The sequence below is a fragment of the Syngnathus floridae genome, chromosome 13 (genome assembly GCF_059516105.1).
Source record: "Syngnathus floridae isolate MCC-2025c chromosome 13, RoL_Sflo_1.0, whole genome shotgun sequence".
Taxonomy (NCBI): domain Eukaryota; kingdom Metazoa; phylum Chordata; class Actinopteri; order Syngnathiformes; family Syngnathidae; genus Syngnathus; species Syngnathus floridae.
This window is the reverse complement of record NC_142425.1, coordinates 8500881-8522287: the sequence shown is the minus strand read 5'-3', so window position 1 is coordinate 8522287 and position 21407 is coordinate 8500881. Positions and strand designations below refer to the sequence as shown.

Below are 21407 nucleotides of genomic sequence, written 5' to 3'. Positions count from 1 at the left end.
GTGTGAAATTCGAGCAAGTGTGAGTGAGACATTCAGAGAGCAGTTCGTGTTACTTACTGGAGCGTGGACTCTTGTGCGGTCCGTGTTATCAATGGTTGAAAACAAGACATTAGTGCTTTGGTGAGCAGAGACAAAACAGGCTCGTGGGAGACACACAGCAAAAAAAAAAAAAAAAAGCTCATCCTCAGAAAATGAAGAATTTGGAGTCAATAAAACTTCCGGAAACCGCATAAAATGGCTGCTACGTGTGTTAATAAAATAAATTAATGTTTTTGTGTGTTGGCGAAAAAGCATGTGGTTTAAAAAAAAAAAAAAATTGTGATCATGAGGCGACATTGTTCAGTGTAATTATGACAGTAGCTGCTGTGTTAATCAAAATAATTGCTCCTATTTCTACCAGTATTGAATGAGTCCTAATTAGAGTAAGATTAAAAATATTGCCATAATAGCTGTTAATAAAATACTTGGTTGATATTTCTGATTGAGCATTTGTAAAGGAAGAATATATTTCACAATTTTCAGGGCTGATTGGTAAATAATGTCAGTTCATACAGCCTCAAAATAAAATATTTTTGATGTGTGTCTCCACTGGAGCCAGGAGACAAACAAGATGGCCGTCGTATCTGGTCAATTAGAAAACATTCATAAACATTGAGAGCAAAACAATGATCAGAGGGCATTTTTACACAAAAACGACAAGAAGAACACAGAGATGGGTTTGTGCAGCAAACACAGCAAACGTGTATTGTGTTTGAAAGGTTTTGCCACAAAGCATCTGGATGCAGTTGTCGTCGTGACCACCACCTCCAAGCATAGACGAGGTCATGCTTGGCCAACCTATTGCGTAAATTAAGGCAGAAACACGAAATTCCCCAGAAGGTGCACACCGGGGGAGCAATTCAAACATCTCAGCAAGAGTGTCGCAATTTACGATTTTCTTCCAATTATCATGCCAACCAAACACATGCAGAGAATTTATCTTCAGCCTCCATCCGACATGCCGCAATTTTTTTATCGCTTGCCCGCCATACAAGTTGCTTCAAGGTCAGCAGTGCAGCGGCTACTGAAATGAGATAAAGTTCAGAGCCTCCTGCATGCATACAGATATCGGCGTATTGCCGTGTTCTCTCTCTCCGGGTTGTGACGAGCATCTGTCACGCTAGCTCAGCTCAAACTAACACGCATTTTTACAGCCTGTGCTATTTTTCTTTGAGTGAAAATAAAAGCAAAATGGAAAACAAGTCTTTCACATGCCCGTTCCACAAATGTGTTTCTCGTGCATATGGTGTAAAAAAAAAAATCAGGCTCAATTCTTCCATGCACATGCACATTCACCACTGCACAATCTGAAAATCTGCGGAACAGGGTTAGGCCTTTATAAAAAGTCTACACACCCTTGTTCAAACATGAGAATTTGGGGGATATCCACAAATAAAACCAGGATAAATCATTAAAAACCTATTTCCACTATCAATATGGCTTATAAGCTGTGGTTGCAAAATTGTACACACCCTCTAATAGCTGGGATGTTCAGAAATAAGCATTTAAAGTGCCCTATGATGAACCCCAATTAAATTTCATGGTGTTCTTTAGGTGATGGACAGTGGCCAAAAGGTTCAACCTTAAGTTTTATCGGCCGTGACACATTCTCCCATTTATACCACCATAATGAATTAAAAACAAATCAACTCAAGTGTGATTAAATTGTAAATTTTCAACTTTAATTTATCCTACAAATGAAACTGGGTCCAGTTTAATGGTGGATCATTTTCACGCAAAATTAATCCTGCGCGCAATTTATTTACCTCGCTGACTAAACACTTTCCGCTGAACACAACAAGTGCACTTTTTTATGACATCACTATTATGAATATCCAAGTGAGATTCAATGCCAACGAGTCTGTACGAGACCTTCGAGGCTCAACCCTCCATCCACTCATCAAACTAGTCACTTGTGTGGGTTAAGTTCAATACGGACGCTTACTGCAGCGGGGGAGGCGGTGGAGAAGAAGATGAAGAGAGAGACAGAAGGAAGCGATGTGGAGGTCAGGCAGAAGGAGGACTTACTCTGAAGACATGAAGGAGGAGAGTGGGCCGACCTCCTTTGCCTTCTGGAGGGCATGCTTCTGGTTGAAAGCAGCTTCGGCTTCTTCCTCATCCTTAAAGCGAATACAATTATTTTTTAGTTTCTAGCAGCAAATCCAAGTGATGACATTTGATATGCAAATTATCTTGAGGACGCTCATTTTTTTTTTTTTTTATCTGGCTGTACCTTCGTGAGCTCTTGCGCGTTAGCCAAGTTGTCCACAGCAATGGCCAAGAAGACATTTAGCAGAGTGTCTGGTCAAACTTAAATGAAGGACAACAACAATACAAACACTGTTTTGTTGGATTTTCATTCCAGTCCCATAGTAGCGGAGAAGTGAGTGAATTGGCACTGAGATAACAAAAACATGGAACCACAAATTGCTTCAATAATCAAACACTGCTGGAAACCTAAGCTCGATGGAGGAAGAATAACAAAGGAGGAGGATACAATTCCCAAACAAGGTGAGGACGATAAAGTATATTGAAGACCACATGCCGGACTTGACTCCCCCCTGAGATCGAATACCGTTGTACATCACCTCATTCCAGTCCTCGCCAGTCAGGATCTAACACAAACATTTACTGATGGTAACAGGTCTTTATAAATTGGCGTTGACGAGCAGACCTGAAAGACGGTCATGATGGCGGCGGGAAAGGTATCAAAGTTTGTGGGGGTGTAGTCTTCAAAGATGAACCTGTGGGGACCCAGAACATTTCGACAAAGTTAGTCTTTAAAGAGCAGATTGGAGAATTTATTGACATATTGAGAACAACTTTGTAGGCTATAAAATATAACTACGCTAGTCCAAAGAGAGATATTGAGCCTGTTCTAAATAAAGAATTTTACACAAAACTATTAAAGCACCATTAGGCTGTTGTTTACCTTTTAAAACAACACTGACATTAACACTCAAATCACAGACTTTGACCCAGGAAAAAAAAATTACCTGCCGCCGAAGAGTTGCATTCCCAGAAGAGCAAAGACGACAATGAAGAGGAAAAGAAGGAAAATGAGGGAGATGATGGACTTCATGGAATTCATTAGTGACACCACCAGGTTCCTCAGAGACGCCCAGTACCTTCATAAAATGAAATGAGAATGAATTTTTTTTTTTTTGGGCAACAGCCAATTTAAAAAAAAAAGGGACAAACTTTGTGATTTTGAAAATCCTTAGTAGACGAAGAGCACGCAGGACGCTGATCCCAAAAGAAGTGCCCGGTCTGAAGACACCCCAAAGCACTTCAAAAATGCTGCCAACAATCACCTGTGGATGTAGAAGGGCAGGAAATGAAGATTTTTGTGGAAGAACAGTTGGAATTGAGAAGAAGGAGACGGCGTGCTCACGCTGCAGTCGAAGCAGTTGAAAGAAGAGTGGAAGTAGAGCCGGGGGCCCAGGCTGTACATCTTCAGGAACATCTCAGTCAGGAACAGAGCAAGGAACAAGAACTCGGCATAGTCTAGACCAGCGACAGACAGACCCGAATTAGCAGAATGAATAAAAATAATAAAAATAAAATAATACCAATAAAATAATGAAAATAATAAAACAGAAATAATAAAAATAGTAAAATAATAAAAAGATTCAAAATAATAAAATAATAATGTGCGGCCCACCCCACAGAAAGCCTGACTCACAAAGAAAATTGGACAGCCAGAGTGGTTGATTGTGGTGAACGATAGCCACACATAACGTGTTGAGTGCCACCAGGCCCAGCACCGTCCAGTAGAAGGTCTGCGTCTTCACCACATGGCGGATGGAGATGCGTAGGAGGCGTTCCTTGCGGCGGAAATAAACAGCGGGACCTCGCCTGCCTCTCCGGAAACTCTCTCTGCTCATGGGGATGCCTTTAGTGGTAAGGAGAAAGAAGCGGAGGTGTCCTGCTGCTTGGCTCAAGATGGTCACGTGACAAAAGCGGTGAGACGTCCACTCACCCGCTGAGGGAACGTCGCCATATTGTTCCTCTCCTGGACCCCGATGGGGAGACTCCATGCCTCTCTTTTTAATCGTGGTGGCTCTCTTTAGCACTTCACAAAGAGCAGTATCAACACAACAAACAGATCAGTATGTGCAGGTATTCGATACTACTAGTAGTCACCGATACTAACCACCGATACCACTCGGACTTTTGATACATGAAATTTCCCCCAAAAATATTTTTAAAAAGACCTTGTATCCCAATATAGAAAAAAACTAATTTTCCATTCTAATTAATAATTTAAAACCAGTAGGCCCTCTTTACTTGAATAGATGTAACTACCAAATAATTATAATGATAATCATATTGGTCACATAATTATCAATAGGCAAAAAAACATCTTCTAACACCTTCATGCAAAACAAAGCAAGTATATCCAACCCAACCACAAACAATGCGACATTAAGGAACGCTTTAACACGCGACACGCTAATGTCACGTCGTTTTAGCAGAACGACAAAAGTTTACTGAAGCTCATTTGCATTGCACTCGAAGGAGAGCAAAACATCCTTTAATGTTCACTTAATGAACCAAACAGCCAAATGCCATTTGATCTCTCTCATAGCAAACCATGCTCAGAGGCAGTTTGGCGGGGCATGCAAAAAAAAATTAGAATGAAAAGGGGACTGATTATTTTGTTATTTATTTTCGAATCTAACGTAAAAAAAAAAGGAAAATTGCTTGAGTTTTCACATTTTCTGTATACGGTTTCGACGTTAAAGGCCTTCTAAGAAAAAAAAATTAAAATTATAAAATGCACTTGAAAGCCATGTTCTAAACAATACCAAATTCTCCATGTTAATGTTGCTAGATTTGAACATACAAAACAAGTCAGTCTTTCATTTTCCCATTGTCAACCAAAAATATAAAGAACGAATGATACCCAAACTCATGCACTTGTTTGAAGACACATTCTCATTCAGTTTCACCGAAAGTCGACGGGTTTTCCCGAGTGAGTGTGATATGACCTTTCAGTGTTCATCCTTATTTCAATCTGTCCTGATGCCCCGCCCAAAATTCCTTCCTTTAAGCTCAATATTTGCTTAGGGACTTTTTTTAATAAGCCGCTAATCAAACGCAGGAACACACTGTTTGCTAAAGGTGTGAAACACACACACACACACACACAATCGCCATGCAGCAGCTTCTGCATTCCGCTTATGTGTTCCAGACTGTTGGTTGTCAAGGCAACAGCAGAGCACCGCCTAAGCTTTACAATCAGAGCAATTGCATTCATTGTCATGATAGCAGCTGGTCCCAGCATCTAACAACGCTACAAAAGTTCATCCCATGAGTGTGTGTGCGCGCATGTGGCAAATGGCGTGGTGAAGTTGAAGAGGCAGCGAGCAGATGAGAGGAGGGGTGCTCACCATAGGCGCCGCCTGTGCTCCACTCAGGGAGCCTCCTGAGAGCTGCCAATCAATCAACATTTAATAAAAGTCCTGCTGCTTCAGTCAAGAGGAAAGGTCACAGTCACGAGAGCGGGAACTCGGCTTCCCATTGGCTAATGTGTCATGATGAGAGTTAATTTGGTGGTCTTGGGGTTTTGGTTCAATAAATTAAATAGTAAATAATAAATGTTATTCTGTGCGGAGTAGTTTTCCGTTTTTTTACTTCTACCGGAAAAATAATAGCGCGACGGAATAATTTGACACCTTTCGATTAAAAAGCCCGCAGTGTCAGCAAAGACAGATCATAAAGAAAAAAGGGCAACAATGCTGACTCACCATCAAGGGCGGAGGGTCCTGGATTTTTATTTTCCTCGGCAAGCATGACCTCCTCTGGAAAACAAGAAGCACAAATGAACATCAGATAACATCGTACCTGCTGCTTTCTAATCTTGTTCGAATGGGTTCATTTGGCTCTACTGCAGCAATAAACCCCCGTCAAACTTCTTTATCTTTGCGATATGAAGCCGAGAGCAACGCCACCTGCTCTGTCGATCCAGGCCCGGTAACCGTTGAGCTCCCGTTCGATTTGCTGTTGGCGTCTCAATTTCATGAAGGCCCTGCGGTTCTCCACCCGCTCTCTCTCTTTGGCAAACTCGCTGCAGGGGTCGAAGCACACAATTTGGCTCGGGGAGAACTTAACAGATCATTTTTTGACAATTCTGCTGACTATTCTTGCTGCTGATCACATTTACTTCATCTATTCCATGTACAGTTTACCATTAACATCTACGTATAAAGTATTTATTATTCATATACGATTCCCTTTGAGATCAGTTCCATTGCCTGGGATTGTAAATATATGCATGAAGGAATATACCACCTATAATGAAATGTAAACATACCCAGAGAGGACTCCAAGCACCAAGTTCAAGACAAAGAAGGAGCCGATGATTATGAGCGGGATGAAGTACAGCCAGTTCCAATTGGGACCCAAGGCATCGTCGGCCTGAGGCGTAAACACACATCAGACCGCAAACATCGTTTACATTCGGCTGCTTTCTCTCTTTTATTGATGTATAATCAGATCCACTACATTAGCAAAACATCAGCAGGTTTTATTGAGGGATCCCAGATGAAAAATAGGATTAAATTATAATTTGTAATTATATTTATATATTATAATATAATATTGTAATATAATATATAAATATTTATTTTGAGTATTGTGCATGTCTAATTGAAAAAATAGGAAATCATTTTCTTATTTAATCGCCCTAAAAAAATTGATTCTGGGATACTGAACAGTGTCATACCCAGTTGTTCTGTGATTAATTACAGCATCCTGCAGGAGGTTTCGCTCAGGTCAGGGAATCAATAAAAATGTCAAACTGGAGTTGACATGACACTTTGCAGATTTAACTGCCCGGATAGAGGCATAGAGATGTGATGAGAGCGCTTGCACGCAGCTTCGCTTCCCGTCAAACTTTTTAAGTGGGGAAATAACTTCTGGCACACGCTTCAATCCCGTGGAGTCAAAGAATAATCTTACATTGTAGAGCACAGTGGTCCATCCCTCCATGGTGATGCACTGGAAGACGGTGAGAACAGCAAACAGGATGTTGTCAAACTGCGTGATGCCGTCGTTGGGGCCAATCCACGTATCGCTGCAGGTGTATTTGGCCGGACAGTGCCGCACGCCGCACGGGAAGTCGAACTCAGAGGAGTCCACCGTCTCGTTTTCTGCAAGGGTTCAAGGCGCAGAGACCATAAATAAATAAATAAATAAATGCAGACTGTTCATTTATCTTGATATACTGTAGTGGATTTAAAAAGTCTACACACCCCTGTTGAAATGCCATGTCAACAAAATGAGACAGAGGTAACCTTTTTTGTTTTTTTTTCTTTGGAACTATTTGTAATTCCCTCCACAGGTAGGTTGAGGTAAATTTCGATCGCATAAGATGTCAAATTCATTTTTTTCGCGGGCCGCATTATAGTCATAACTTCTTTCGGAGGGCCATTATGACTGTCAACCCAAATAAATGTATGAGCATCTCATATTATATAAAGCTACAAAACAAACTGACAAATAACTCATTTTCAAATCAGACGAGTAAAAACTGGTCAAATATTTAAAAAAACAGATATTAAAAGTGAAGACAATTTGCAATTCTAGCAAAGACACAAATTTAATACACGATTTGTCTTTGCGGGCCACCTAAAATGATGTGGCGGGCCGTATCTGTCCCCCGGGCCTTGAGTTTGACACCTGTGGCATAAGGGATCAAATGTAGCGAATTGTATTGTTAGGTTTAACTGCAGTGCATTGTGATGCTGTGTGTGTACAAACATGCGTGCAAAATTTGAATAATAGTGCTTCAACCTAAAGGGTTATGCAAATAAGAAGGATATGGCTTCTCATGCACAACACAAACCATTATGGCAGCCAAACAGAGCTCAGTCGTATCTCTTTGGATTTGGATTGCGCAATGTTGTTTACAGCTGAAAATTCTAAAATGACTTTTTTTTGTTTTATCTCCACACTGATGCATTATTCATGACTTTTCCAACTACAAATTGCTCTCCTTTGTTTCATTCATTCCATCAGGGAGAGCAAGGCAGAGGATGATTTTTTTTTTTTTTTTTTTCCCAGAGCAGCTCAATTTAGTGCTTGGCAGAGGAAGAATCTTAAATAACAGTAATATCCGGATGCCACTGCTGGGTTCTCTCATAAAATTGCAGCGAGTGATTTATCGTATCATTGTTCGCATCTAAAATTAAGACGTTATGACTCGAGTGCGTATCGTTACTACTCGTTTGGAAATGCCTCTTGGAATTGTTTGTGCAGCTGACATGAAGTTGTGTCTCTACCTGTAGATTCATTGGCCACTTTGAAGAAACCAATTAGCATATAAAACATATTAGCTTGTGTGTTTGTGTGAAAAGCTAACCGAGTATCCCAGGCTGCGGCGTACAAGTGTGGTGCAGTTTGCCGCTGTAAAACTCCAAGCCGATGATGGCGAACATGAGGATTGCGAAAAAGAGCAGCAGGCCAATTTGGAGCAGGGGAACCATGGCCTTCATGATGGACTTCAAGACTATCTGTAGACCTGAGAAGAAAGTGCAATTCAGTCATTTCAATTTGAATCTATTGTGCATTCTTTTAAAGAATGCTCTGTTTTGATTAACAAAGTCAGAGAGCGGAACATGAGTGGTTTATAAATGGATTGGTTGTCTTCTATTAGAAGAGGAGGAATCAAGCTTTGTCTGGCATAATGGCAATGCAGCAAGAAAATGAGGGCTAATTTTTAGCTAATTTTCAGAAAAGTTCAGTTTTTGAAATCCTAGTTTCACAGTGTGGCCTATATGGCAATTTAAATGAATATTCTTGATAATTTGAAGTAATAAATTCAAACTAGAGCAAAGTAAATCGATTAATCGACAAGTAATTGATTATCAAATTAATTGATAACTATTTAGATAATCGAATCATCATCAAGAGCTTTTTTTTTTACCTCACAATTGTCCAAATCGCTCTCAACAGTGTTTACTAATTAATTTCATTATTTAATTTGTTATTTAATTTAATTATCATCATTATCATTATTATCATTATTATGCTTGCATCACAGTGTGACAAATAAAACTTTCCAGACAAAAAAAAAAAAACCTCAGTACTTGATACTCACTGGGAATGCCCGAAACCAGTTTAAGTGGTCTCAACACTCGCACTGCCCGTAGAGTTCTCAGATCCACAGAGATGTTCATATGAGAGCCTGCTGCAGCCAGAATCCTGAGAAAGGAATATAAGAACAAGAACAAAAGGGCATGAATTTTGGGATTTAATGCAAAAGAGTAGGGCTGCTGTGTTGTGATATGGACCGTGAGGATGTGAGGCTCTTTGGGGGTTGTTTTGGGCTCTTTCCACATGTGTAGGAGGATACACAGTGGCAAAAGACAGTTTAAGGCAGAACAAAGAAAGCAGCTCCGCCTCGGTATGGGATGGATGCCTGCAGCCTGAAGCCGCATGAACCTCTTGGTCAGAAAGTCACACACATAGGAGTTTGGCTTTTAAGGCTTTTTCCCAACACAAGACCTCCAAACTGACATTTACACCTCACAATGGCATCCCCTGAACTCTCTAAAAACAGTTGGGGTCATTTCATCAAATCGGTGAGCAGTTTAGGGTGTACCCCGCCGAACGCCCAAAGTCAGATGGGAATTTGAGTCACGGGAGGTTGAGCACATAAGTCAGATGGGGTGTGAAGGACTAAAATAGCTTAACATCATCATTATCACCATAAATATAGAAGGGGAATTATCCTCATGAGCTTCACACCTCCAACTATACCCCCGTGGAGTTCCCCCCTAACCCTAACCCTAACCCCCCCCCCCCCCCCCAGCGTCATTTGTTACCAAGCTCTTTATCTCCTTTCTTCTTCTTGGTCTCACTTTTCCACAGCTCCGCTCTGTTCTCATGTCATGTGGTACTTCCTCCACATCGCTCTTCTCACGCCTTTCTTCACATCATTAGTCCGTCGTGTCTGCTGGTTAGTTGTTATGGCGACAAACGGAGCGGAGTTCTAAAAATGTCACCCTCGTTTAGTTCAGTCAGTCAGATGGATGGATTTCACTCGCTACATCTACCTGCTAATAAATTATTTTATTAAGCAAATGTTTGTGTGCAAGTGTTGGCTAGCTGGTAATTACAAAAAAAAAAATATGAATAACCTTACTATCACTTTTGTGCAGTCATTAACGTCGACAGCTTTGCTGTCTGGATCTGCAAGTCTGGCAGCAGACAGTGCGACATGTAAATAAGCCAAGGGAGTAAAACCACACGCTTGGATTGGCACAAAACAATTTGGCTCACATTTTGTGTCCTCGCTCCTTTGCTCACTCGCAGGCTGTTCATTTATTTGTGCTTGTTTGTGTTTGGTTAAATAGAAAGATCCAACGATGTTTTATCTCCAATGAGGTGATTATAATAAAATCAATTTGCTGTCTTGTTGTGGTCCCGACTAGCCAACCAACTATCAGTTTGTATTTTCCCTCACAGGCCATCTCATTAAAATCCCACGCACACTTCAGACAGCCTAAACAACATCTACAACCACTTTCTCAATTGAACTATTTTGCGTTTGCGGCAGCCAATCGAGTAAAATTTTAGTTTGAAGCACAGCATCATGCTGAGAAATGTTTGGCGAGCTCATTAGTTCATTTTTCTCATGTTAAAATGTACGTGTTAAGTTTAATGAACACTTAATGAAAGCAACTAAGCGCAGACATAAATGGTAGTTGCATTGACCTTTAAAACGGTAAGGTCATTCCTTGATTAGCGGACCCTCACAGATATATGTGAAAAGTTGTACTAATCAAGCGGCGGCCATGTGCTTTGTGAGGTACACGAAGCTGTCCACTAATTAGGTCATTCTAGGGTCAGAGTGGATATGTAGGTCAAACACAAATTAATTTCCTCTCAGCCTCCTCCTCCCAAGCACATAATCAAAAAAGTAATATAATGAAGCCGATTAATTTGTTCCAGGTCAACCTGTCACATCATAAAAGTTTGAGAATGGTACAGGTTTGTTATATAGTCTATTGTACTTATTAAGCTATAAAGAAATGCTACAAATCGATGTTTCACTTCAGCAGTGTTGGAAAGTAAATTTACAGTTGTGGTGTTCCCCAGGGCTCAATCATTGAACCCTTTCGGTTTATAATTTGCCTGCACACACATGGCTATATATTCCACAAATACAATATCTATTTCGACTGTTATTCATGAAAATAAATTATTATTTCATCATACTGTTTTGTAACATTTTTTTGTGTTTATTCTGTTTGCTGATGCTGTAGGCTTTTTCTAATAAAAAATATCTGAGCTGGCTCAATAAAGGATGAGAAATACTGGTCCGAGGCAGTTGTAAAGAGAGATGCACACACAAAATGGTAAGACGGTCACACCTGTCAGCCGTGACACAAAGAGTCATGACGCCTCCACGTGGCGTGAGAAATCTATTGGGACATCTGCCAGGCCGTGGTAGTGACAACATTGTGACTTGGGCGCCATGTCACTGTCAAGACATAACCCCGTATCGCAAGATCCTGCATAACAGCTGTTCCAAATATTCAGTCTTTTGGTGACACTGTTAGAAATATTTGCAATCTTGCAGAATTGTAATGTATCATGCAGACATGCATTTAGAGATGTGCACCATTCATATAATCAATAATCACCAACTCTAGTGATTGTGATATTTAGTTTTCTATTGAAACACTATTCAATTCTGTCATTTTTATTTTATTTTTTGTGATTATTATGACATGATAGGGGTGGAAGTATGTCCCTAAACAAATACACAGTCCACCACTGAGTAACTGAATATAAATTAAACAAATTAAACACTTTTATGTGCCAAATGGTGCTCATAACAACTGCTCTGTACAATTTAAATACCCATTGCATACTGCTTACTCTGGTGTGTCATAAAACAATTTCCTGTGGGCAATTATTCTGGGCACCTAACATAACCCTGATGAGTTAAGCAGCTTAAAATGTGCTTCTAAACTCACAAAAAAATTTAAACTGCCATTATGTACAACGTGTCACAAGACCACAGTTTTGGAGCTGCGTGATGTTAGAAAAGGCTGTTTGCGCTGTTGTGGGTGTGAACACAGTCAACTAAAACTCTTGACTTTTCTGTTAAGAGAGCCTTTAGCTAAAAAGACCCATCTATACTGTATATTTGTCTATTTGCCTCCAATTTATTATGACTTGACACGATATTGCAATTATTGGGATTTATAACAACCTAAACTGACATTTTCTCCACAGGTTAGTATTTCATCAAACATGGCTTACAATTTTACAACATCTCTGCTGTACATATCAACTAAAAGTATAACAGTTACATACTGTTATTTTAATAGCGCAAAAAATGGATGCAAATCCAAACAGCAATTTCATTCAAATTGAGTTGGACGATGGCCGCTTTCATCTCACTGCAGCACTTCATCCTCGCCGATCACATCCAGACGAGACCGTGAATGGCCTCGATGGGCTTTGTTTTAAGGCCCACTCAGCCTCTTTATGCGGGCATGAAAAAGAAGTGGCAAACAGGGACAGCGAGCTTGTTACCCTATCAATATCCTCAACACCAGCGCCATCGACATGATTCTCTTAAACATGATGCAATCAGGTCGGCACTGATGGTGCGTGGTATCGAGGAGGGAAGGCAGTGACAGCCTGACCTAGGGCGGGGTCCTGTGTCACCACGGCAACAGCTCTCGGGACATATGGATCCCTGCTGCAGGCCGCTTATGTCATCAATTGATTGGATGACAAAGGGGGAATACGATTGGTGGAGACAGCTCTCTCTTTTCAATGTGTGTGCACGCGAGGGTTACAGGTGTACGACTGCCAAGCCGACAGAAGGCGATGCTGGCTCAAAGTCGTGCTCCATTTGGCACACACGTTGTATTTTTAACGGTCATGCTGTATAGTCATGGCTTAAAAATTCGACAATAATATGCAGCGAATTTTTCTTGCAGGCATCAGGCATCTCCGAGTGCCAACTGTTATCGTCTTAATGGAGGCACTTAGAATGTAAAGTGGCAATTAGCATGTAAGTTCACGCATGGACACATTTTTCAGCATTTCCTCTGGCTTAACCTTTTTTTTTTCCATGTTACATATATCTCTTTATTAGTCTGTCTTAGTTTCCCACTGTCATTCTCTCTCTGGATATCTTCTCATTTTTTTCCGTCAACACAAAATATTGTAGTGTGAGTCAGGGGTTTCCGCTGAGAGGTTTTTTTTAATTTCTTACTCACACAGGAATATAAAAATATACTACACTGTTTAATCAGGCAGGGAGTCTGACTGCGTGGGATATATTTATATAAAACCTTCAAGAGGAGATTTAGTTCTGATGAGTCAACGCTAGCCATTTTGCATTTTCTGTAAAAGCTGACAATTTTTTTTAGCCTTTCACAATTTTAATTTTTTTTTTAATATAACTTACTTTACACTGTATGGCATTACAAGATGGGGGTGGGGCAAAATACCACATGCGTTTATCACCTCTTTTTGATTTTTAATTCATTGTATATTGGCCAAAAAAATAAAACCTCAAACCAAAAACATTGAATTCTAGTAACACCTCATCCTGAATAAGTCATGCTTAGCATAGCAGTGGTGGCTAAGGTAATGTCAAATATGTTAAATAATTTACCACAACATATCCAATGATCTCTCAAGACAAAATAATAAGCTGCAGTACAGTAAAAAAGCTAAAAAATAGGGAATATCCATTTCATAGCACTCGTGAAAAATCCACCATTTTCCAAATAAATCACATTTCCGCCGATTACAACTTTTCTGCACGAATCCTATTAAATTCTTATATGAACAGGCTCTCGAAAAATAGCAGTCAATTAAATGTGTGTGCCCGCCCACTTGTTTGAGAGACTCAGCGCCTAATTACTAGCTCACTAGCAGCGCTGTCTGCTCACCTAATATCATCAGCGTATCTCAAAAGCTTCATTGGCTCTGTAATGAGTCTGGGCACTTCTTGTGACATGCATACGTGTGCTGGAATGGAAGACAAGACATTGCTATATTTTGTGGCCACAATGAAGATGTGCACAAAGATCTAGCATGTCTCTTCGAGGAAGTGATTTTTTTTTTCTATCGTGCCAAAGTCATGAATAGTTCATTAACTTAAACATCATTTTAGTCTGCAACTGAACACAGCATGTGAGCATCTGGTTGTGAGCTGTGGCTAACAGCAGGTTCTGCGTTGTTGTGTTTTCAATGAAAGGATGAAAATCATCAAAAGTGGCTCTTCTTCCCCAGTTGTGCAGTTATTTTAATAAGTATAATTATAATTAAATATATTATATATTTATCCCTAGTAAATATTTTGATCAAGGCATTTCCTCGTGCCCAAAAAGATTCGACTGATTCATATGCATGTAGAGCAAGTCTGATGACAACACACTTGGGAGAGCCTCTGTGGTCTTCCTCTTTTCCCCATTTGTGCCCATGCAGGCGGAGCCCATTAGAATAATCCATTAACAACTGCTTGTCTCACCGTGTTTTAATTAAGCTTCTATTTCGGGATCAACAGTAACTTCTATTCAAGCCATGTCAATTGATCAGCGAGCCTCGACACGTCCTCATTGTCATCTCCCCTCCGACCTCGCATCCTTCCTCTCTCCCACGGCGAGAAGAGCATCCGTGAGCCGGAGCCTCAATTGGACTCATCAATAATGGAAGACGGCGGAATCATATAGAATTCTCTAAGAACGCCATCAGATTCTCATCACACTTTATTCCAATTGTTTAATATTTCATTTGCGTGTGTGTGAGCACGCATGAGGATTATATGCTTCCTCTCGAAGCACCTTCTTTGATATCTAGCTTGCTCTTAAGATGTGTGAAGACTTTTAACCACCTCACAGCTTTATGCAATATGCTTAGCCAAGATTCAAACCCCAAAGCTTAAAAATATGAAGAACCACTAGGCCACAGTGCTGCCTGATCAAACTTTTACTCACCCACTGAGCACCACGATGAAATCCATGACGTTCCAACCGTTCCTGAGGTAGGAGCCTTTATGGAATACGAAGCCCAAAGCGATGATCTTTATTCCCGCCTCCAAACAGAACATCCCGATGAAGTAGGGCTCAGTCTTCTCCTATTGATGCAAAGCGAGTGAGGGAATTGAATTTTAAAAAGTGTGGTTGAATGTTTGTGTTCTGCCTCACCAGTCTCTTTGACATTGGCGTTTTGTCTTCTGCTGGTAGGTGCTGCTCTAGAGCCAGGACGATACAGTTGGCGATGATGGTGGCGAGGATCATGTACTCAAACGGAGTGACGGGAGGAAGTTATGGAACCATGTTGTGGAAAATCAGCAACAAAACAATCAATAATCAAATGACAAGATATACCTAATATTGTGGCCATTGAGTGTATGCGATCTGGTTAATCCATCACAATCAGAATTGCCTTTATTGTCATTATAAATTTTATTATAACGAAATTTGGTTGCAACTCCTAGAGGCGCTTTGCAAGGTGCATAAAAACAACAACTAAAATAAATGTAAAATTGTGTAATGCATTAAATACCTAAACAATATAAATAAGTCAAATATAATACAATATAATATAATAAAATATATTAAAATATAATATAATAAAATATAGTAAAATATAATATATTAAAATATAATAAAATATAAAATAAAATATATAATACAAGTCCACTCAGCTGTGTAACTGGTACCACACGCACTCAGCTCATATTTCACACCCCAATTATTCTTTGCTCCCTCCAGAACCCGACTTCTAATGTAGTCAATCAAATTGACACTGCTATTACAAAGTCATTCTTGTAAGCTAGAGACAGTCCCGCCATTACTGTTCCGCTGTATAACATAAGAAAAGAAAATGCAGCAGCCTTGTTATAAAACCAGTCACATTGTCGCCTTGTCTCGGCTGCACCGTGTCCCTCAAACTGTGTACAAGAGGCAGAAGGCAGGGATGAAGAAAGGCGGCGTCCCAGATAATAGGGAAGGAGATGGGCTGATGCTTGCGAAACAAGTGGCTGAGGAGGAGGAGGAGGAGAGGTGGGAGGCAATGAGACCAAATTAGGCTGACACCGGACAGATCGATATATCCCGCGGCTGGTGATACCCAGCGGGGTTACTCGGGGGCATGTGAGTTATGAAAGCTTGAATAAAAAGAGCAAATATAAATGTTAACACCCACCAACTCAAACTTGAACACATTACCTTCAGGGGAACTACAACACAGCCATCAGCAAGTAGCAGACACGAAAAAAAAAATGTCTTAATGAGATAATAGCTGCATCAGCATGAGGTGCCGTCTTTGTTCTTATTGTGTTTTTCCATCTCACACTGATAAGATAAATGCTACGTTCATGTCCTTAAACAGCAGTCAACAGGAGGGAGCGATGGAAGGGGATGTAATGGGGAGAGGAGGGAGGTATCCACGGCAACAGGTTTCACTTGAAGCCTAAAGTCAATACTGCGGAGTGGTTACTGGAGCAGAGGAGTGGCTATTTTCTTGATTATTCTTTTATTAATTTTAGCTTTCGCAAGAAACTGGGATTTAAATCAATAATCCACCAAATGAGGAATTAAAGCATCCAGTAAATATGTTATTTATTTCCATGAATGGACAGGGCAGCTAATTTCTCCACTCACGACTTGATAACTCAAATTGGTGAACATCCTAAGTCCCTTTTGAGTGATGACAGGACTATAATGTATGAAACACTGTCAGCGTCAAATGGTAAGCAGAGCTGCATTGAGTTTTGTTGGATGCGCCACATACACTCACCCTCACGTGAAATGTATAATTCAGCGGCATGACAATGAAGTGCTGCCTTCATGAGGGAAAATAGAATCCATGCTGATTTTGTGGGAGCTAAAGTGTGCTTGCCGTTTGCAGCAATTTTTTTTTCTAGAGTTGAAAAATCCGTTCTCAGTATTATATTTGCAACAAAAAGTGCACATGCGTTTCAGCCAGACAAAAAATACAGGCTGTATAGTGTGCTATATTTCTTGATCCTTGAGAAAAACAAAATCCTTTAAATTATGTGGGAAAAAAATCTTTTTTTTTTTACATTTTTAGATTGATAACAGAGGATAAAAACATTTAAGTTAAAAATTAAAGCGACTCAACAAGTGTCTATAACGTAAGCACTCCACTGCTCCCTAAGTGCTGTAGCCTCATGATTCATCAGTCACGCACTGTGTAAACGACCCTGTGAGTCACATTGACGTTCGCACAATCCTTCAAAACACGCATGTAAAAATAGACACAGTGCCCGGCCATGGGGACCGGTCGTGATGCCGTGCACAACCCCCAATATGCTCCGACTCCACTTAGCATCCACACGTTTTGATTCTTAAGGTGAATTGCAGTCTCCTGAGACTCACCTAACAGAAACATTGAAACCCAAAAGGGGCGCACGACACCTTTCAGAGACTGAGCTATTGAAAAAGAGTGTGACATTAAGGTTGCAACTTAAACGACGTAACGTTGACTATATTTGACACAGTCATCCCCCTTGCGACACGTCACCTTCACACATCGGCAGGTTGCTTCTGAGAATCAATTTTGAAGATGAATGCAGTCACCCATCAGTCGGACGGCTCTTTAAGTCAAAGTCAAATTTGGATATTTTGAGGTAGGAAAAATGGAAATAGATTGTTTGGTGGAGACTTCATTATTTTTACTTAGAGTTATTAAAGGCTGTTAAATAAACAAAATGTAACAATTGGAACATTATAAAAGAGAGCCAATTGTGGAAAATAATGAAATAAATCATTCCATAAATCAATTATTTAAAGGTACTTTCTCCATGGGGCATTACCCGCTTCAGGGAGATCAAAAAGGGGGAACAGCTGTCAGTCTTCCCTCGGCGGTCGACTCTAAATTCGTCCCGGGTGTTTGGTTAGAGCTACTTCCTCTCGGCATTACCGCCAACCTCAGACAGTTGATAGAAATGTTCTCTTAAGACTTTTTATGTTGAAGTGATGGAATTATTTTCATTGAGTGCTCATAAAAAAATCCACTCACGAAGAGGTGAGTGATGCTCACACACATTTGACCTTTTGGAGATTTCCTGCGGTAAGTGCACGCGTGCGTCTCCAGTTTTAACTACATTCTGACAGGTAATTTCAATTTCCAATCCAACAAATTATAATATGGAATAAATCTCCTTCTGATATATTGTATATGAAAGAGGAAGATATTTGAATATTACTCATCAATTTAAAGGAACAATATTAACATTGAAAGCAAGCTAACATGCGCTGATCCCATAGGGGCTAACACTTCGCAAAGCTAATATTGGCTTTTCATCATTATTATAGTGGACAGATCTGAGCTTCAGGTGTGGACAAGATGGGGCCTTAGAAAAATGTGTGCAAATAGAATTTTAGTAAGACTGTACTGCAAAAGAAAGTCTAATGTCTACAATGATTGGCTAAAAAGCGAAGTGTGCAGAGTCTCTGTTGTGTAAATCTATGAATGCAAAATCCACACTCTCCTTTTCCCCACATTCATTTTTTTTCATTTGTAATATAGCTAAGCTCTCGCCAGGGGGTTTTAAGTTCATTTAAAAAAATTCCAGATCAAAACACAACTGTGTTTTTAATACTTGTGTCAACCAAAATAAATGATGGCCGCTTCACCTTGACAATTTCTCTTCTTGTTGATTCACAGACCAGAGCACAGCCCCATTCAAGCATGTCTCCTCCATAAAGTATATTAGTTAACCAATAATACAGTGAGTGACGACTTGTTGCGATGGTATATGACACAGCGATCAGATATGCTCCCATATAATTCTTCGGAATATATGTTCACCATGCACGAGAGAGCTCATTAAATGTAATAAGACACTCCCTCCCAGACAGCACATTAACCTGCACGTTAGTCAGTCTGCTTGCTCCCCTTCCTGCCACATAACACTTTGATTTAAAGCCGATTGCACAGTGATGATGTTTCAAATACTGTCATTGGGTCATAAAACAACAGCTAGAACCCAAAAACTGCTTGGTGATTTTATTCTAGCTCTATTTTTAATCATGCCTTTGAAAGGGCAAATGCAGAGGGAACAATGGATGACAGCTCACAATATTTCTTTTTTTTTTAAACCAGTAGCAGCCCATCCAGTTATTCACAAAGCTGCTGTATTATGCACAACAATAGCAGGCCACACCTGGCCTGGCCACCTGGTTGCACCCAAACATGCCTACTTGCTTGTGATCACAGATGGAATCGTAGTTGCTTTATGAATTGTAAAAACTATCTCTCAACAGGGCTAGATAATATCATATTTTCAAAAGGAATGGCTGTGTGAGGAATTGTACACTATGCGGAAAATAAATCATTTTATCTCCCAAAATAAAAGGGGGGGGGGGGGGCTACAAAAAAAAAAGTTTGAGAATCATGGTCGTAGACTGACACCACTACAACGATACACATACATTTGTATTACTACATCCTATCCAATCTTTAAAATGGCATTATTGTCTAATAATTATGTTTGGTTCCACCAAGTGGATCCCACTAGAGTATGTAAGTGTACGTAATAGAGTGTCCAATGTGCATGCGCTGTCCACGGTGCTGAATTTTACGCGTTTGCTTAGCGTCATCTCTTGGTAACACTTTGCATTAGGACATATTGTTATATTAATATCTCGCTAAACTTGGGCAGCTTTGATTTGGTTCAAGTGGCTGTGCAGGGGTACCTAATAAATTGGTCGGTGTAATCCCGGTGCTGAATTTTACGCATATTGTTTCTTCGATCAGTTTGTGAGATGATATTTGGACATGTTCACTCTTTAAAAGCAACTTGGACATGTTCAAGAAAAAGGATATGGCCATTCTGTAATTTTCTTGGCGTACTTGCGGACCTCGTTGTCCTCCCCAAAGATGAAGAGAGACCTGTTGACGGTGAAGCAGTTCTCCCGGACCGGGATTCGGTTATACAAGGCCATGGCGCGGGCACGCTGCGCTTTGGTCATCTTGAAGGCTGCGGGGGACGCGCCGCCTGTGGACGCGGCAGCTCCATCGCGGCTCCTGTTGCGCTCTGAGCCGCCGTCGCCGCTGCTCAACAAGACCGGAACGTCGTCTCCGAAGCGGGCCATTCTGTCCAGGCAAACCAAAAAACAAAAAGGAAAGAAGCAATAGGGCGGGATGAGACGAATTAAGGTTATTAAAAGGGGCGCGGTGCTGCGCTCGATTGCTGCCCGTGACCAATTAGTCCATCATTAGTTTTCGTTTGGAAAAACACCCAAAAGCATCTTCAGCTGTCTTTTCGTGTGCTCTACCCACAAAAAAACCAAAAACAAACAGCGAGTTGACCACCACTGCTGTGCGTAAAATGTATCCTAAGCACACGGGTTCACAATCCACGAACACCTCAAAAATCCGAAAGAAACTGCAACAGGTCACATCGAGTGGACGAGTTTTGAAATAATCCATCAATTATACTTAAGAGCGCTTCATTCCTCGTGCACAAAACGCGCTGGGAGAAACTTTGCCATTTCCCCCCCCAAAAAAAGGAAAACTGAAATAGAGCGGGAGGGAGGGAAGCCACCGCTCCTTCACTCTTTCCACGCACTCAAAATTCAGAAGACCGGACGTGCTCGACGTGTCTTCATGAAAATACATCACGCCCCCTTTTCCTTCGTCCAAATCCACTTTGGTTTCGTAATGAAAACGCAAACTACATCAAGAGAAAATAAACAACTGGATGTTGCATAAAGACGTGAGGAGGTTGTTTAATTTTTTTATTGCGCATCAAAACACGAGACCACAATAATGCAAATGTCAAAATCCAAATATATTTGAAAAATTATTCACTAAAACCATGATAGTAGCAAATATTATATTTTGCAAATGAATGCAACTCACACAGCAGAGAATGAATGCCCTATTATTATTTCCACAACAATGTGAAGAACATATTCAAATGTGTCTAATTATATTGGCAATGATAAGCTGAGGGTTGTTTTTACTATAAAATGATTATGTGGTGGTGCCTGGAGACATATTTGTTGAGTGACCACGTTGATATGTTAAAAAAAAAAACTCAAATCTCACTTCCCCATTGAAAATAATGGGAATGCAATTAATCCGTTCCAGGCCCTTCCAAAAAAAGAGAAAAAAATGTGTCACTTGTCTCAGATGGTTGTGGAATGCTTAATTAAGCCTCCAGCTAAAAATAATACAAAAGTAGAATTCTCATGTGGCGCCTTATTAAAATCTGACTCTTATCTCTAAAGATGAATGATGTCAGTAATTACCAAGAAGACACTTGTGAATAATTGCACCATTGTGTTGGTACTGCATAATGACAAAGTTTTCATGACAAAGACACCGATCAATAATTTCTGCATGGC

General features: G+C 40.3%; 1 protein-coding gene across 1 annotated transcript in view; it reads right to left on the bottom strand.

The window, feature by feature from the left end:
• Nucleotides 1-21407, bottom strand: part of cacna1ea (calcium voltage-gated channel subunit alpha1 Ea) — a 51243-nt gene that overhangs the window by 15498 nt on the left and 14338 nt on the right. Inside the window, exons 3-20 of the mRNA XM_088395046.1 lie at nucleotides 19883-20151; nucleotides 15231-15337; nucleotides 15021-15160; nucleotides 9146-9249; nucleotides 8408-8566; nucleotides 7006-7196; nucleotides 6359-6462; nucleotides 5997-6112; nucleotides 5793-5846; nucleotides 4022-4114; nucleotides 3725-3934; nucleotides 3434-3546; nucleotides 3241-3353; nucleotides 3036-3167; nucleotides 2714-2783; nucleotides 2537-2654; nucleotides 2273-2340; nucleotides 2068-2159 (exon numbers count right to left, since the gene is read on the bottom strand). Of these exons, the coding sequence (XP_088251172.1) occupies nucleotides 2068-2159; nucleotides 2273-2340; nucleotides 2537-2654; nucleotides 2714-2783; nucleotides 3036-3167; nucleotides 3241-3353; nucleotides 3434-3546; nucleotides 3725-3934; nucleotides 4022-4114; nucleotides 5793-5846; nucleotides 5997-6112; nucleotides 6359-6462; nucleotides 7006-7196; nucleotides 8408-8566; nucleotides 9146-9249; nucleotides 15021-15160; nucleotides 15231-15337; nucleotides 19883-20151 (2253 nt within the window). The remainder of the gene's footprint in view (nucleotides 1-2067; nucleotides 2160-2272; nucleotides 2341-2536; nucleotides 2655-2713; nucleotides 2784-3035; nucleotides 3168-3240; nucleotides 3354-3433; nucleotides 3547-3724; nucleotides 3935-4021; nucleotides 4115-5792; nucleotides 5847-5996; nucleotides 6113-6358; nucleotides 6463-7005; nucleotides 7197-8407; nucleotides 8567-9145; nucleotides 9250-15020; nucleotides 15161-15230; nucleotides 15338-19882; nucleotides 20152-21407) is intronic.